The sequence below is a fragment of the Pantherophis guttatus genome, chromosome 3, assembly GCF_059756535.1.
Source record: "Pantherophis guttatus breed Tessera chromosome 3, ASM5975653v1, whole genome shotgun sequence".
NCBI lineage: Eukaryota > Metazoa > Chordata > Lepidosauria > Squamata > Colubridae > Pantherophis > Pantherophis guttatus.
In genome coordinates, this window is record NC_142065.1 from 65,858,820 (window position 1) to 65,876,981 (window position 18,162).

Consider the following 18,162-nt stretch of genomic DNA (forward strand, 5'->3'; position numbering starts at 1 on the left):
CACCCGCAGTCTTTTACAGCCCATTTTTGTGTGAATTTGCTTTTGACAGATTTTTTTTTCTAGAAATCTTTCATAAGGCATAACACAGTTATTTTATTTATTGAAACCCCTAAGCTTTAAAACAGGGTGCTGGAATTAGTCCCAATCTGGCCCCCACCCTTTCAAAGATATTTTCATATCACTGCCATGCCCCATGCCAACTTTTTCAAATGAAAAAAAAAATTGGGGAAAAGAGCCAGTGATTCCTTTGCAAAAAAATGTTATCCATATGAATATGCCCATGTGCAATAAATGCTAAATTTAATAACCTCTATACATTACAAATATTTTTGTGATTTATTTATTAGATTATATCCTACCTTTTTTCCTAGAGTACAAAATAACTTATCTAAGTACCTTCATTTACAGGATCTAAACTAAACATTTTAATAAATGCAATAAGAGGTGACACACTATAGCTACAGATGAAGATTGGCATTGCTCGCTGTAAGTAAAATATATGACCCCCGGAGGAAAAAACATCTTGTTTTTCATAATTTCAAAAAAAAGTGACATGGTTTTCTACCGCTCATATTTTAATTCTAATGCGATGGGCTTTTAGAGTGTGCGTTGAACAAACTAAAGTAAGCCTAAGAAGAAACACGAGAAAAGTTTACCGTTGAAGAAAATCTTTTCGTCCTGCTAGCAAATTTTTGATATCGGATGTCACTGCTACTGTAACTAAATTGAAATACCAGGGGTATAATTAGTTCAAAGCTAAAACTTTCTTCTTTTGCTTTTTTGCTGGAGACACTGCGTTCAAAATTTGAATACGATTCATGCGCAGTCATTGAAAATTCATATTTGCCTTTGGTCTAAACACAAAGCAAGGAGAAAAAAAAATAACATCTCAAGTGTCATGTTTGAAATGTAGGAAGGAACAAAGGAAAATTGAGAAGGAAAAGTAGTCCACAATAGGTTACATGCTATAATTAGGATCAGAACATTCAGCGGTGAAGATAGATAAACAACAAAACTACAGCAACACATTTTAATAATATATTTAGATGCAGGCAAAATCTGCTGCAATTCTAGTCCTAACTGAATTTTAATGGATTACTGTTGTACGCCAACTTACTCAATGTTATTGATTGATTGCTTAAGGTAAATATAATTTGTGCACGTATGTTTTTCATTCACAGATATACCACATTGTGCTTTTAGTCATTTTAATTTTACATAAATAATTTGTCCTCAAACATAGGTTGTATATGACTTAGTGCAATAAGTAATGCAAATATTGTAGCAATATCGTTTGTTCATAGAAGTTGCTAAAGAAGTTGTTAAAATTAGAAGAGTAATCCTATCCAAAATCTAGATTAGCTGTATATTTGCACATAGCAGATGTGTACTGAGTCTTAGTTCCACTTGAAACATTGTTGACCCTTCCGAAAATCTGTTCCAGGTGTTTAAGAATTGCAAAGATTGCTGCCCTGTTTATGTTCTAGTCTAGTCTAGTCTAGTCTTGGTCTGTTGTGTGGATGTTTGGGTGGTTTAGGGGTGGAGAATTGTGGTGGGTGGGAGTGTGTTTGGGGATTGTTATGTGTGTTGGACCTGGTCTTTGGGTGTTAAGTGAATTTTGTTGTATGGGTATATTGTGTATACACGTACAATGACAATAAAGTTATTTATTTATTTATTTATTTATTTATTTATTTATTTATTTATTTATTATCTAGTCAAAATATTTCACCTGATCCTAATTCCCTATAGGAAGGATATACGGAAGGGCATGCTTAGTTCCAACAAAGCATCTATGAAGTGGCCTTCTGGGTGATAGTTAGGTTGACAGATAATATTTGGGAAGTCTCAAATCATTTGAAATCCAACTAAAACAACTGAAACAAAATGTAGGAGTTGAGCAGTGTTGTTTTTTTTAAATAGAGCGTATCAAATATATTATATATAGTAAATCAATCTCAGAATTTAGTATTAAAATAAGTTAAATAAATCAATGATTTAAAATTTAATGGAATCTTAGTGAAGATTATTGAATCTTTTAAAAATAATGTAAGAATTAATTCTTAAATACTCACCTCAGCCAAATAACTTTCTACATTGTATGGTTTTCTAAAACCAACAGTACCAATATGTTGTGGCCGACATGCTCCTGCATAATATTTGTAGTCAAGAATCACCCCTTCTAGATTATTTGTGAAAGCATTAAAACTGGGAATAAAAGATACAGGTGGAGTTAATAGATTTGCACATTAGTTAAAATTCTGCAGAAAATGCCTATTTACTTCTGCAATTAGGGTTAAGGTTAGAATTAGGAAATAACACTAGGAAGAAAAACTCAATCTTTGATACAGAAAGCTGAAATACTGTGTATTGCTTTATGTATTCAGTATATGCACTTAATAAAACAACCTTTCAATTTAAAGTAAAAATAAAAAATAATAGGAACCAAAACAAAAAGAAAAGAAATACATTAGGAAAAAAAAACTAAGCAAGAAAAAATGTGGGGAGCAGCTAAAATACTCTGCAAAACCCTCTATGGTATAGACTAGAGAGTGTGGAAGGCAATACCACCCATAGGAGTAAGAAGGGATTAAACATATAATCAGTTCAGTACACATAAAATAAGCAAAACAGTATATTTTATATATATATTTGCATTTCTTTAAAATATTGCACATTTTATCATTTGATGAAATAAATATGTATACAACGTACCAGAGGTAAGTTTCAGCAGGTTCTGACCAGTTCTGGAGAACTGGTAGCGGAAATTTTGAGCAGTTTGGAGAACTGGTAGTAAAAAGTCTGACTGGTCCCACCCCCATCTATTCTCTGCCTCCCGAGTACCAGCTGATTGGGAGGAAATGGAGATTTTATAGTATCCTTCCCCTGCCATGCCCACCAAGCCACGCCCACTAAGCCACACCCACAGAACCGATAGTAAAAAATTTTGAAACCCACCACTGCAACATACATTTTAATACGTTGAAAAACAGATTGTGATAATGGAATAATTTTTATGAATGATCCATGGAAAGCTACTATGCAATGGCAATGGACTCGTATGTCGTCAATATTTCTTGGCTTTAATCTTCTCTAATGCAATCCTAGTAATCAGTTATTAAATTTGGGGTTAATTCTGCACTTACCCACTTGACAGCATCTGTATTCCCCAAAATTGTTCCAAAACCTGATTGCACCTCTGATATACCTTCTTACAATCAGCTTCATCTGATTGATCTCCACAGTCATCATCTCCATTGCAAAGCAGTCTACGATTGATGCATCGGCCTAAAACACAGAATAAACTTGTTTATCATTCATTGGGTAGACTTTGCAGGTTAATAAATGCAATTCCTACGCCTTTAATGCATGCAGATCCCACAGATCATTTTAGTTCCATTGAAAACTCTTGTTTATCTCCCCATGCTTAATTGACTAAGTGTTCTTTAGGGAGGCACACATTTTTTAAAGCATTGCTTTCAGAATCATTTTTATGGTTAGAAGCAGATTATGTTGCACTAAAAAAGACCAGCTGGAACTTGCCCACAACATGGACTGCATATTTAACAGACTCTGCATTTAATGAACAAAATTTGCTGAATCTATAAAACCACCATCAGTGAGCTCTTGGACAGTATTACTTGGTCTGTTGTGTGGATGTTTGGGTGGTTTAGGGGTGGGGAATTGTGGTGGGTGGGAGTGCCTTTGGGGATTATGTGTGTGGGTGTTAAGCAAATTTCGTTGTATGTGTATACTGTGTATACACATACAATGACAATAAAGTTTATTAAAAATGATTAAAAGAGTGTAATTGTCTAGTGTTGATGGAGATTCTCGGTCATTGCCTAGTGTACTTCTTGAGTTTAAAAGTCCCTTAGTTTGTTCTGGTTCTCTTCTTCATGGGTGCTGATTCAGATCATCTACATCAGGGATGTCAAACTTGCGGCCTGCGGGCCAGATGGCCACTCTCACCCCCTGTTTAGCGAACTGGAAAAAAGTCCCGATACATCCTATGATGACAATGTGATGCCAGGAGTTTGACACGCCTGATCTACATGACCCCACTGTTCTGGCCTTGTTGCATCAATATGCCATATCTCCGGTTGGCAGAATCGTTTGACCCCCATCTTGCTCCTTAGCTACAATCAATTTTTTTTCTTCTATATTCATGTATGTTTGCAGGCTTGAAAAATCCTATTCAGTTTTTAATACTGCCCAGAGTTGCTGTTTGTGAGATGGAAGGATATGTAAATTGGTTTAATAAATATACAATGGACCACTTTACCAAATAATCCATTGAAATGAGTGTTTCCTGGTACATGGGAATCTGCATTGGCAGCATTCAACCCTCTAGACCCCTTGTGACAAATGTATGGCGAACCCTATCTATTTGCACGTGTGCTGTTGCCCAGCACAGTATGCCATAGGGTGGGTGTTGGCAAGCCATGGGCTCTTTTGTCCCTCCACTGCAGCTCCCTGTTGAGTGATCCACCACTGGATGGCCCCTCGCCCTCCCATCCCAGTCACCCCAAAGGAGTCTTTGAGGGCTGAATGACGAGAGGCACGGATTTCCTCTGCCTTCTGCATTCCCACCCCATGCTGAAGCGAACCAAATGAGCCAGGTTCTCCCTCCCCGCTAAGTGGCCCTTCCGAGCCAGCTTGCAAACTCCACCGAGCACAGCTCCAAACGTTTTGCTTGCACGTCCATCCCAGCCAGCGCTGTGGCAGTGGTGGGGAAGGTGTGCACCCTGCCTGCTCTGCTCTCGATGGACAGAGGTGGGGCTCTGCGCCGCTGCCTCCCAACTAGAGTGCCACACTTGTTTGCTTGCTGTCTGCCTGCAAGGAGGGAGCTACGCTCAAGTCACCTGGGCCACTGCCGTGGGGGGAGAGAGGAAGAGAGAAGGGGGGTATCTCCCTGACAGGATCCAGATTAGAATTGCCTTATTTTTCATGGATCTCTAATGCTTGGCTTTGCCTGCCAGCCTCCATTCCCCCTCCACAGCCCAAGTGGTTGGATTCACATGACACATGAAGCTGGGCAGGAGAGCACAGATAGATAGATGGAGAGATGGATAGATGAGAGAGAGAGAAAGAGAGAAAAAAAAAGATAGAGGGAGGGCGGTATACAAATCAAATAAAACTAAACTAAAACTAAACTAAAAGGAAAGAGAGAGGGAGGGAAAGAGAGAAATGATATTACAAAAGTTTTTCTTTTTTTATTGTTGCTAAGCATAATATTTCAAAAGCAGGGGAAGAATGAAGGGCTAAAAGAGCTTTTATCACAGTTTTCTTAGAACAATTTGCTGAACATTCCCACCCCACTCTGGGGCCAGCCAGAGGTGGTATTTGCCGGTTCTCTCAAAACTACTCAAAATTTCAGAACCTGCTGAATTTCACCGCTGTAATAAATATATTATCTAACTGTGAATTTTGGAGAAACCATCTTTGTAAATATTTTATTTATTTATCAAATTTAAGCACTGCTCATCTCACTAAGTGACTTTAGGCAGTTTACAGGTAAAAACAATAAAATCATATAAAAAAACACAATTAGAATTAAATCAGGTTGAAAAACTAGTACAAACAAAAATTAAAAAATACATTAAAAAGCAGAGGAAGCATCTCAAGGTACCAACCACTGCTAAATTTGCATGGTGTTCTTTGATCCCTATATGAGTTGGCAAAGCCAAGTTCTTCAAGCTCTTCTTGATAAGTTGTTCTTAATTCTCAAAACTTTCTTTCTGACATTCGTTTTATATTTTTTGCACTCCAATTTAACATCTGATGTTTATGTTCCTTTTCCATGTTTGCAGATCTTTCAAGCCAATCTGATTTAGCCCTACATAATCCATACCCCTGCTTCATTATATTCCTTGGCTTCAGCCGTTCAAGTAGATCATGTGACAAAACTTATGTACAGCTTGTAATCTTCACACAGACCTTAACAACTTAACGTTTCATGCATTCTTTCGTCAATGACAGCAAATTCCAGACTGAAGCTTTTTCGGTAAACTCTAAAAAAGTTGCTATTGCTGCACTATTGAGGAAAAGCAGAATGTTACATTTTTAAGTGACAAAGCCAGAGAAAGCTCTACAGTAATGGGCTTTATAAATCCACCCTGACGTTTTGCAGTGAAGGTTGATGACACAAGGTGGTTCAGAGAAAATTAATACACAAGTAATGCTGATGATTGTACTTAAAGTCTTCCTTTAAAAAAAAATAAAGTCTTCATTTTGCTCCTAATTAGCAGTGTATAGCCGGTCTGGCAATCACTTGGGAAGGCAGTTTTCTGCTTTTTCCTGCTGCATTTTATAATCCATCAGATCAGAAATTAAGCCTTCAAAATCCTGTCATGTAGGCTGTTTGAAAATGTTAATGTACAATCAAATTTGATTTAATTTAACCTAAAATGTTCATCAGGGATGTGACAGAAATTATGTGATCCTTTTCCTCATTTAGTTGTGCCTTTTCAAGAGAACGCGCGAGGGGAATTAATAACAGGCATACTTCTTTACAAAATAATTGAATGGCTTTGATAACAAATATGGTTCCATAAATACGGCCTCTTTTGGGCTATTTACCTATTGGTCCTACCTGCCTGTGTGATCCATTCTTGTTACAGATTCTGTTGTCATGTCTTTATACGACGTCCGTCAAGCAAACAAAATCAACATTTGTTTGTGACATACAAGGTAATATCTGAGGAACATCTGACGGCTGTAACCAGGAGGACCTTTTGTCAGGTTCGCCTGATTCGCCAGTTGCGGCCCTTTCTTGATCAGGATTCCCTGTGCACAGTCACTCACGCCCTCGTCACCTCTCGCCTTGACTACTGCAACACTCTCTACATGGGGTTCCCCTTGAGGAGCACCCGGAGGCTCCAGCTGGTCCAGAACGCAGCAGCGCGGATAGTGACGGGAGCAGCATGGCGCTCCCATGTAACACCGCTCCTGCGCGAGCTGCACTGGCTCCCGGTGGTCTTCCGGGTGCGCTTCAAGGTGTTGGTTATCACCTTCAAAGCACTCCATGGCACAGGGCCTAGCTATCTTCGAGACCGCCTGCTGCTACCGACGACGTCCCATCGACCCGTGCACTCCCACAGAGAGGGCCTCCTCAGGGTGCCATCAGCCAGACAGTGTAGGCTGGTGACCCCCAGGGGGAGGGCCTTCTCTGTGGGGGCACCTACCCTCTGGAATCAGCTCCCCCCAGAGATAAGGAGAATCCAGGACCTCAGTGCCTTCCGTCGTGCCCTTAAAACCCATTTTTTCAAGCAAGCCGGGCTGGCTTAAGATGAAATTTTTAATTGTTTTTAAATGTTTTAAACGTTTTAATTGGTAATGAGTTTTAATTGGGCCAAATTTATATATCTTTTAATTGTTTTTTAATATTTGTCCTGCATGTTTTTTAATTTTGGCTGTACACCGCCCTGAGTCCTCAGGGAGAAGGGCGGTATAGAAATTCAATAATAAATAAATAAATAAATAAAAAAAACCCCAAGCCTCCATATTCCATTCAATCTATTCGAGGGAAATCTAACTCAATAGATATGCAATTAATCACTAGTTTTTTTAAATTAAGGAGACACACCCACCCCCCAAATTCTCTCACCTGTGCCACAGAGAAAGCCTTCACACCGAGCAGTTCTGCAAGGTCTGTTTATAACACAGTCTTCACTTTCATTGTCAGTGTAATCACACGGGTCACCGCCGAACTGAGAAGGCTGTTCCACCTGGGCAAATCTGTACTGTAGTAGAATAGATATTATGAATTCCTGCCCTCCTAAATTAAAAGCCAAGTATCACAGATGGGTGTAGATCTTTGCTAGTTGGAACATCAACATGTACACTGGAAATGTAAAGGAGCTCTCTCTTTTCGCTCTGGTATATGAGATGTAATTTGATTGTAGTTTTCTGAATGTAATACAGAATGATTTACTAATAATTCTGAATGAATATAAAATTACTTGTCTATGCATATAAAGTGAAGGGTATTTTTGAGAAAAAGTATAAGCTCAGCAAGTTACATCTTAGATGGGAATGGAACAGTAGTGGGTTTCAAAACGCATTGCTACTGGTTTGCTTGTGGGCGCACTCTCCCTCTCTCTCTGTTACGCAATGCTTCTGTGCATCCGGGTGGGTGGGCGGAGCCTCCCACCGCCGCCACTACCAATTCACCCGATCCGGGGCTAACTAGTAGCAACCCACCATTGTAATGGAATCCTTAATTACTTAATTCTAAAAAGGTTCCACAGTGAATTAAAAATCCCATGTATTTTTGGGTGTACCCATGATCTTGGAAATGCTGGTGTTTAATGTCTGTGTCTCTATGTGTGTGAGAGGAAATTTAGCTTTCAACTTCTGTGCCTTACTTCATAGCTAGCTAAATATAAGATACATCAAGCACTTTACTCTGTTAAGGTGACTTCTAAGCATAGTAGATGGTTGCCTAGGAAAGAACCAGTGGCGGGGTTCAAGAAATTTAACAACCGGTTCTCTGCCATAATGATTTCTTCCAACAGCCAGTTTGCCAAATTGCTCAGAAAGTTAACAACTGGTTCTCACAAAGTGGTGCGAACTGGCTGAATCCCACCACTGGAAAGAACCCTTGAATTTTGAAACACAGCAAGAAAGTACTACATACTTTTTACATGCTTTAGGTGCATAATCTACTCCAAAAGTAAGAAATGCAAAAAATCAGAAAACAAGAGGAATATATTATGCAAAAGTTTGCACCTGCATCATAAACCAGCATTTAAAGCTTTGGTGGTGCAGTGGTTAGAATGAAGTATTGCAGGCTACCTCTGCTGACTGCCGGCTGACTGCAGTTTGGCAGTTTGAGTCTCACCGACTCAAGGTTGATTTAGCCTTCCATCCTTCCGAAGTCAGTAAAATGAGGACCCAGATTGTTTGGGGCAATATGCTGACTCTGTAAACTGCTTAGAGAGGGCTGTAAAGCACTGTGAAATTGTATATAAGTCTAGCTGTTGCTATTTTGGATAACATCTTTGTCCAGTAACAAAGTGATGAACGTGTAGGAAGCCGATTATACTTTGCTTCTAGCTACAAAAAAAAATATGATCAGCAATTAGATTTCTTAGAGAGCTGGTCTGATAACAACAGCAGGATGGAGAGCTCATCCATTGAAGTGGCATGCTAGAAAGACCAATTGCTGCAAACCATCACACCTTCACAATTCTCTTTCACCCCATGGTCTAACAAGGAATAAGCAGAGTACAACTTTGAAGAAAGTCCATTTGGCCAAATGACTCTAGATACTTCCCTGTATGCTAGTTTGCAGCAATTGTTTGAGCAACTTGATCTCATGCATAGATCGCCTCTCTTCTTATTGAATGACATTTGCCTTTCGGCTCAAGCTTTGCTTTCTTCTGATAACCCTAAAGGGAGTCCTCCCTTATTAATTGCAATTGGGACTGGCAACTTGGTTGGTAAGCGAAATATCATGCGACCACACTGGACTCATAATGTCAGTTCTGGTGTGCTTGTTAAGCAAATCACTATGGGTCATTAAATGCGATATCACATATCGTATTTTTCAGAGTATAAGACACACTTCCCCTCCCCTAAAAGAGGGTGAAAATTTGGGTGCGTCTTATACTACGGATGTAGCCCCATCCACCCACTGGCCCCCACCCTTTGGCCTCTGCCTCCCAGCAATTTGCCTCCTTGCAGCAAACAGCAAACAGTCCGTTTCAGCTTCAGCACAGCCTGATTAGCACAAGCAGTTGATTGTCAGTTGGATCGGCCTCCCGATCCTCAGCTGTTTCAGGCTGCACGGATTTCCATTGCCTATTGCCATGCAGGCCTCTGCTGCTTGCTGCAAGGAGGCAAATTGCTGGGAGGAAGATTTTTTTTCTTGTGCTAGTCAGGCTGTGCTGAAACTGAAACTAAAGCAGGCTGTTTGCTGTTTGCTGCAAGGAGGCAAATTGCTGGGAGGCAGAGGCAGAATTTTTTCTTGTTTTCCTCCCCCCAAAAGGTAGGTGTGACTTATAGTCTGGAGCATCTTATACTCCGAAAAATACGGTAACTGCAATTTGTGACTTCCTTCCCGCTTCGTCATTGACTTTCCTTGTCATAAGATGGCTGTGAAGTTCATGCATGTCCTGAGCTGCTTTTGGTGAGATTGGCAGTTACAGTATATAAATCTGATAAATAAATCAAATGGGTTCATGAAAATCTTTTTTTGACTTTCACATCTGCTATGAATTCAAACTTGTTGACGGAGTGACTATAAGATGTGAATGTAATCAATTGTTTGCACTGACACCTTCACTGTAATTCCTTATGAGACCGCCTTCTGCCACCGGTAGCCTCTCACCGGCCAGTACACTCCCACAGAGAGGGACTCCTCAGGATGCCGTCGGTCAAACAATGTTGACTGGCGGCCCCCAGGGGGAGAGCCTTCTCTGTGGGGGCACCTGACATTTGGAACGAGCTTCCCCCGGAGATACGGAGGATCCCAGATTTGTGCACTTTCCGCCGTGCCTTCAAGACCTTTTTATTCCAGCAGGCTGGGCTGGCCTAACTCTTTTTAATTGTTTAATTTTAATTTGTTTTTAAAAATAGGGGTGTTTTAATCAGTTGTGGGCCAAATTTATTTAATGTGTTTTAAATTGTTTTTTAAATTTTATACTATATGTGTTTTATCTTTGGCTGTTCACCGCCCTGAGACCTTCAGGAGTAGGGCGGTATATAAATCCAAAATAAACTAAACTAAAAAAAACTTCACTATACTTCTGTGGAGGATATCTGGAGGAATGGAGAAAATCCATTTTTTTTATTGTTATATCCCATATTTCTAGCTCCTTGCTAAACAGCTACTGAAAAAATACTGGAAACTGTGTAGCCTTTAAATGCAAATGCTTGCAAATAATAGATCCATCTCAGTTACTTGTTCAGTATTAGCTTTGCTTTCCTCAGCGTGCTCTATTTATTTTTCTAAGGTTATTCTCATAACAAAGAGGAGGAATCAAATCTCGTGGCCGTAAAGAGTTGAAGTGCTATTCCAATCGTAGGAATAATGATGATAAATAATGATATGTAAGCTTTGGCTTTGAGCAAAGCCGAGGAATGGGTATTGTAAAAATGATTGTCTTAGTGTGGTGACAGGACAAGATTATCCCGCACTTTTGAAAATAATGGGAATTTTGCCACTAATGTTGTAACAATCAAAAGCCTTCGTCGGAAGGCACTTGCGAGGTTGAGAAAAAAACCCTCAACAATGAAAAATGAGCAGCTGCATGTCATCATCTCTTAGTCAAAAACTGGAAATTGAGGTCACTTAACACAAATGGGTTCTACATCAGGAGTGCTTCAGCGTAAGTGAAGAAAATACAATGGCTCGCCAACCTCATTCTGGATTAGGTAGGAAGGCAGGACAGCTCCTTCCAAAGGCTCTGTGCCTTATGCATGTAGCCTGAAGAGTTCAAACAGGACCATAAATCAGTGTTCCCCAAGACTTCTGTCACATTTACAATTTGTTACTTTTGTCTTTTAAAGCAGTTTGCTTTAAAGCTGAGAGTGCGGTTACTCTGCAGGTTTAAGAGATCGAGGGATGCTAATAAAATGCAGTATTGCAATTTACCCTGATTGTATTAGGATGGAATGCCAAGAAATTATTTTACTATTAAAATAATAGTATTTATACTATATCATGTCTGTGGCAAGGAATTGCTTGGAGATGACTTTCTGAAGGAAGGAAAAGTTGTCACATTCATGGAAATTAGAAATTAGACTATCAAAAATGTTGAGATATTGGAATATTTTTGTCAGAAAAGTAAAAGTCTCCCAAAAGGGGTCACACATACAGGTGTTAAACCGAAAGGGAGGGTGTTTGCTTTGAGGGTGTTATAGAGAAAACAAAAAACTGAGAAAGAATAATCCTGAGAATAGATGTGACAGGTTTAGCGAATTTACCAAAATTTCTGGACAATATTTGTTTTAACTTTATTTCATTTCTTTTAAAAAGAAGAAAAATACAGTAAATAGATGCTCGTGTATAGGTACTCCATGATTTACAACCAGTGGTGGGATTGAAATAATTTAACAACCGGTTCTCTGCCCTAATGATTTCTTCCAACAATCAGTTCACCAAACTGCTCAGAAAGTTAACAACCGGTTCTCCCTAAGTGGAGAACCCACCATTGCTTACAACCATACATCTATTGACCATTCTAAGTTACAATAGCACTGGAAAAACTGACTTATAACCTTTTTTTTCACACTTCTGTCCATTGCAGCATCCCCATGGTCATGTGATCAAAAGTTGCAGTGTTCCAGGATCATATGATCACAGGTTGCGACCTTCTGACAAGCAAAATCAATGGGGAAACTAGATTCACTGAACAGCCATGTTACTAACTTAGCCACTGCAGTGATTCACTTAACAACCGTGAATAGGAAGATGGTAAAACGGGGCATAATAACTGTCTTTCTTAGCAATGGAAATTTTGGGCTCAATTATGGTCACGAGTCAAGGACTGCCTGTATTATATTTGCTGCGGTTAAAATGGGAAGCATCTGCCCAGGATATTGGTCAGCTGGATGAAAATGGATGAAAAAAATGGGATACTAAATGCAGGGCTGTTGGTGGGTGAGACAAAAAGGAAGTCCTATGGACATGACAATGACCAGTTTTATAGTGCTAAGCTCCACATTTTAGTATACAGGAATTAACTGTGTATTAAACAGTTAACTAATTTTAGACTCCAAGCAGACTTACTCTTTTTTTCTGGCAAGCATCACAAGCAGTCCATGATGACCAACTGGAAAGAAGGCAGTCAATAGGCTGCACCACCTGGCTTGAAGAGCGGCGCCATCTGCCTTTGGTCCCATTGACGTCAGCTCTATTGAGTTGAAGAGAATCATCCTGTTTGCCACTATATTAATTGGGAGAAAGCATATATGAAGTATGTCCATTTATATACTTTATTTTCTTCCCATCATTCAAGGCCAAGCACTTCGAAGTACCTTCCAATGATAGGGATTATTATTGTTTTTTTGCAATTACCCCTTCCCCTTCAAGCTCCACAACCACAATGAGCACAACAAATGCTGTGCATCACAGCTCCACGACATGAATGCCAATTATGCTTGCTGATATGATGGAGAAGAATTCACCGACAATGGGTTATCAATTAGATGACTGCTTCTGTGGTCACTTATTACTATACTCAAGCTGTTATACCAGAAGTGAAGATGTGTGAACTATTGGACAAAGTGCCATTTGTATACAACAAAAAAGTAAATGAAATCCAAAGAAGAACTACAAAAGGAAAATTAAAAGAAAAAACCAGTCTCAATATTTTCTGTTTATTGCTTTAAATTCAATTATCAGCCACTGGCTGAAAAAATGTGACATCACCATAGCTCAACTGGGGTTTATTAATTGTTTAACTCATCCTCTGCATGTTACACTTGATAGGAGCTTTCCTGAATATACAATATAGAGATGCAGAAATGCTGGCTCAAAACCTAGCTCCACATAAGTAGAAGAATACAGAGATGGCCTTGAAGAAATTGTGCATTAGCTGTTCACCTTAGCCCTAGAAGGAAGAAGGGGGTGATGAAGAAAGTAAGTACCCCACCTTGATTTTCTTGGTATAAGAGAGGGGAGAGGGAATATCTGTCAGGCAGTGAAGATTCTGTTATTATAACATGCCTTGAAGAGGTAATAGCATTGTTTATTGAAGGTACAGAAAAACGTTATCTCCACAAAGTGGACATAGATTTTTCAAACAGAGCCACAGACTCTTGAAAATATAAGCAACATTTTTCTCTCCAAGAACTCAGACAATATAGAGTTCTCCCTGTTTTCTATAGAACAACCCTGTGAAATAGTAGGTTGGGCTGAGAGAGTGACTATCATCTAGCAAGCTTTTGTGACCCAAAGTGAAAGTAAATTTAGGTTTTTCTAATCCTGGTTCAACACCCTAACTATACATCATGGTTGAGATATTGATCATCATGATCAACCTAATCTTCCTGCCTTGATACCCTGTTTCTCCCAAAATAAGACATCCCCTGATAATAAGCCCAATCGGGCTTTTGAGTGCATCGTAATAAGGCCAAGCACTTATTTCAAAGTTCAAAAAAATATAAGACAGGGTCTTATTTTTGGGGAAACACGGTACTATTTTTATTCTTTTGACTGATTGTGAATTTTACTGATACACAGAGAAAACTGTTCATTCGGAATAGAAGAAAAAGGACGTAAGGATTTCTTTTGGAACAGAAAAAAAAATCAGGATCCTGGATTAAAGTGGTGGTCCTGTTTTATAGCTGAATAAGATTTGATAGTTGAGAAAATCCCACTAAAGCCCTGCCTGATTCTGTTCTTGGTCTTTTTTATAGCATGGGTTCCTTGGTATGCTCTAAGTTTGGTGGTTTTCTTGCAGGTGTTACATTACCAAACTAGGTAATATCATCAGTGTTAGAAGGAATGAGCTTTGCTTTGTCAGTGTTAGTGGGAATGTTCTTGGTAGTTCCTTGATTAGGTTGTTTACTGTTGGCTTCTTGGTCTGCATTGGTAGTTCCTTGCATGGCATATTGTTTATTTCTTGATTAGAAGTAGTATTAATCTTGTGTTAATCTTGTTGTTAGCATCTGGGTGCTGATTGCTGGTGAGGAGGTGTTTTGGTCTTTTTGTTCTTTTGGGTTTTTTGATTATCTCTTTGAGTAGTATGTAGATGTTGTTTATGTAAAGCACAAAGGAAATCAGGATATCCAAGCAGTTCAGATGTGTATAAAGATTTATTCTAAGCTTAAGATCTCTACAAGAACCTGAACTACTAATGGTCAAGGGAAATTAGCAGGAGTTAAGAATAGAAGGAATTCAAAGTGGGCTGGACTTAGATCTCTTGTGAAGGGACTCATGACTGATGATGGATTTGATTCCTCCCTTGGGCTCAGCCTGGTTCTCTCCTACAGTTTATTTCTATATGCCTGTTGATGGCCGGACCTTATCTGAGTGCCAGACCTCTAGGAATTCTCTGGAATTTTCAAACTTGATGTGGGTGGTCTAGGATGCTCAGTTTCTCAGTTGAAACGATGGTTGAGTCTGGCCCCATATGGAATTGCTTAGCGCATTGTAAGCTGCCCTGAGTCTCTGGAGAAGGGCGGCATATAAAGCAAATAAAAAAAAAAAATTAAGGAATTTGTCTTCTGACTTCTAGTTGCTGTTGATGGTGTTTGGTTGGTGTTTTCTAATGTCTATATCCAATTCTTGTCTCTCATTCTCTTTTTAAATATTGCTGCGGGCTTTTTCTGAGGAAATACTAGGATCTTTTTGAAACAAAGAAAATATTTTATTTATATTTATATCTATATCTATATCTATATCTATATCTATATCTATATCTATCTATCTATCTATCTATCTATCTATCTATCTATCTATCTATCTATCTATCTATCTGGGGTGGGTTCTAAATTTTTTTACAACTGGTTCTGTGGGCGTGGCTTATTTGGTGGGCGTGGCTTGGGGGATAATGTGTCTGGGTGGGCATGGCCAACTTTTTTTTTTAACTTTTAAAAGCATTTTTTCTACAACCTTAAGAGGTTGCAGAAAAAAATGCTTTTAGAAGCCTCTGACGATCAGGCAAGTCAGCTGGGATCGCCAAAGGCTTTTAAAGGGATTTTTTTTCCCTACAACCTCTTCGGCTGAAGAAGTTGCAGAAAAAAATGCTTTCAGAAGCCTCTGACGATCCCAGCTGAGCAGTGTGATCATCAGAGGCTTTTTAAAAAACTTTTAAAAGCATTTTTTTCAGCCGAAGAGGTTGTAGAAAAAATGTTTTTAAAAGTAAAAAAAAGAGAAGCCTCTGATGAGTTTGGCGGGGTAAGCGAGTGGTGACTGGGCCAGGAACCGGTTCAGGGGTGTGGCCAGCCAATGTTATTACTGGTTTCCTGAACTACTAAAATTTTTTACTACCGGTTCAAGAACCTGGGGGGAATTGTTCATGTATGAAAGAAAAATAGTTGTGTTAAGCATACTAGAAACTTAATACAGTTATTTTCATTGCAATTTTAACAAAAAATGAGGGTGTTACAACAGATTGCCATGTTCCCTATAAAATATTAATTTTGTGAGCTGGGCTAAGAAGTAGCACTCAAATGGACCTGAGGAGCATATGTGACTTATGGGTTGGCCATTCCTATTCTTGAGGATTTATGATGAGTTGTGAGGAAATGTCTCAAGTTCTCTTCTGCTTGGACTCTGATTTGTGTTCTTTGGAATAAAATGGCAATTGTATTTTCTGATGGTTCAGTTGAATAGATACAGCATCCATTTAGGAAGAACTAGGAGAGCATGTCTCTTTGGAGATTTTGATATTGTTGGATTTTGATTTCTGAGTTCTTCTGAGGCCATTATACATGCCAAGTCTTGATCCAAGCCCTCCATAAATCAACAGACCAACATGGTTTTTGTTTTGCATGGCTGAGGAAGTGGCAGCTGCCATTATTCACAACAGCCCTTTTTTGGCAGCAGCAGAAAGTCAGTGGTCTAACAGTTTCTCATTTTCCTATCACTGCTTATAACAACCGAACGACAATACATATGCCACCATCTTTCCATAGCTGACTCCTCTATCCATTGTTTTAAGTTATATGCACATTTGCAGCTTGCACTGGATTCATGAATGCAGCTCCAGATGGAAACTATTATTACCATAAGAGGGCTATAGCACCACAACAACCAGAAAAAAACAAAGGCAGACCCAAGGTAAAACCAGAGTTTATAGAAGTTGAAGGAAAATTTAGAGAAAAGCAAAACAAAAGAGAAAGGTAAACCTCTGAGAACAGAGAATATTCAGTACATAACAGAATGTTAAGTATCCGTTTTGAGGAGAGAAAATTGGAAGCAGGGAGATACCGAGAAGAAGAGAATTCCTTAAATGAAATCATGTCTCAGCTGCCTAATACATTGATCAAGATGCTATTTATGGCCAAATTAATTTCATTATATTAAAATAATCAAATTTTTCTTGAGTGCTGGCTTTATAAGCAAGCTATTAAAAGAAATTACGTATGCTTTTAATACATATATATTAAATGTTGTAACCTGCTATGGTAATTTGATAGGAATTTTAGTTTCCAAGAAAAAAAGGCACTTTGAAAATTATTGGAATGATAATCGTTTGAAAACTAACAAAAAATAAATATAAATAAAGTCTGGCACATATTAGAAGTATCCTTTTGACAGGATAGAATATAAAAACATGCTAAGTACAAGATCCAACTTTTTATTTGTGTTTGTGTGTGTGTCTTGAAATTAAAATCAAGCTTCTTAATGCACTACAGGAATCCATTTTGGTATAATATTTTACCGACAAATGATTTCACAGATTTTGGTCTCCCTAAGGTAACACATTTGTTAAGATCCATGCCACTTTGCAGCCCAATAATTTAAATATTGCGGGCTTATTTTGTTAAGCCGTAAGTAACTCCAAAATCTATGCCTCAACTACTAGAAAAAAAAACAAACCATTAAAAATCCAAGAAAGTCACCACTAAATACCATTATCTATCTTGTCTCTGTTTTCATAGTTGTCTGAAAAACAATATTGACTTACCTGGAGCAGTGGAAATTTAAGAAGCTTACGATTGCACAGATTAGAAAAAATCTTGCCGGGCAAAGAGACATCACAGATGTTATGCTCATAGCTTTACAGTAATATAGTTAATTTATAGCAGCATCCTTTTCTAATCACTTTGCTATTGTGTCTGAAGGCAGTTGGGTAGACAGATTAATAGCCAGGTTTTTCACCAAACAGAAAATAAACCAGTTGATAATGGCCTTTTTATTTTTTTTTTGCTTGTAGGACAGAGCCTTCTACTGGCCTACTATGACATTGTCTGAACAAATCAGAGAAATAAAAGGCTTCTATTGGCTTTGCCTTAAACTATGTGGAGCCCTAGGGTTCCATAAGGGTACAGAGAATTTAAGAGTGGAATTCTGTGAAGAAATTGCATTTTTGTAATAGAATACCTGTAGCTCAGGTGTAGGATGAGGGTGAAGATGAAGGTTCATTTTCTGAGCTTGTGGGTTTCTGTCTCTCTCTCTCTCTCTCCGTCTCTCTCTCTCTGTCTCTCTCTCCGTCTCCCTCTCTGTCTCTCTCTGTCTGTCTCTCTCTTTCTCTCTCTGTC

General features: G+C 38.8%; 1 protein-coding gene across 1 annotated transcript in view; it reads right to left on the reverse strand.

Annotated features, from left to right (window-relative positions):
* Positions 1–17,772, reverse strand: part of C8B (complement C8 beta chain) — a 35,361-nt gene extending 17,589 nt beyond the window's left edge. The window contains exons 1-6 of the mRNA XM_034415182.3: positions 17,589–17,772; positions 12,740–12,896; positions 7,610–7,745; positions 3,147–3,288; positions 2,076–2,208; positions 657–854 (exon numbers count right to left, since the gene is read on the reverse strand). Coding sequence (XP_034271073.1) covers positions 657–854; positions 2,076–2,208; positions 3,147–3,288; positions 7,610–7,745; positions 12,740–12,896; positions 17,589–17,677 — 855 coding nt within the window. The 5' untranslated portion in view covers positions 17,678–17,772. The remainder of the gene's footprint in view (positions 1–656; positions 855–2,075; positions 2,209–3,146; positions 3,289–7,609; positions 7,746–12,739; positions 12,897–17,588) is intronic.
* Between the last annotated feature and the right edge of the window lie 390 nt (positions 17,773–18,162).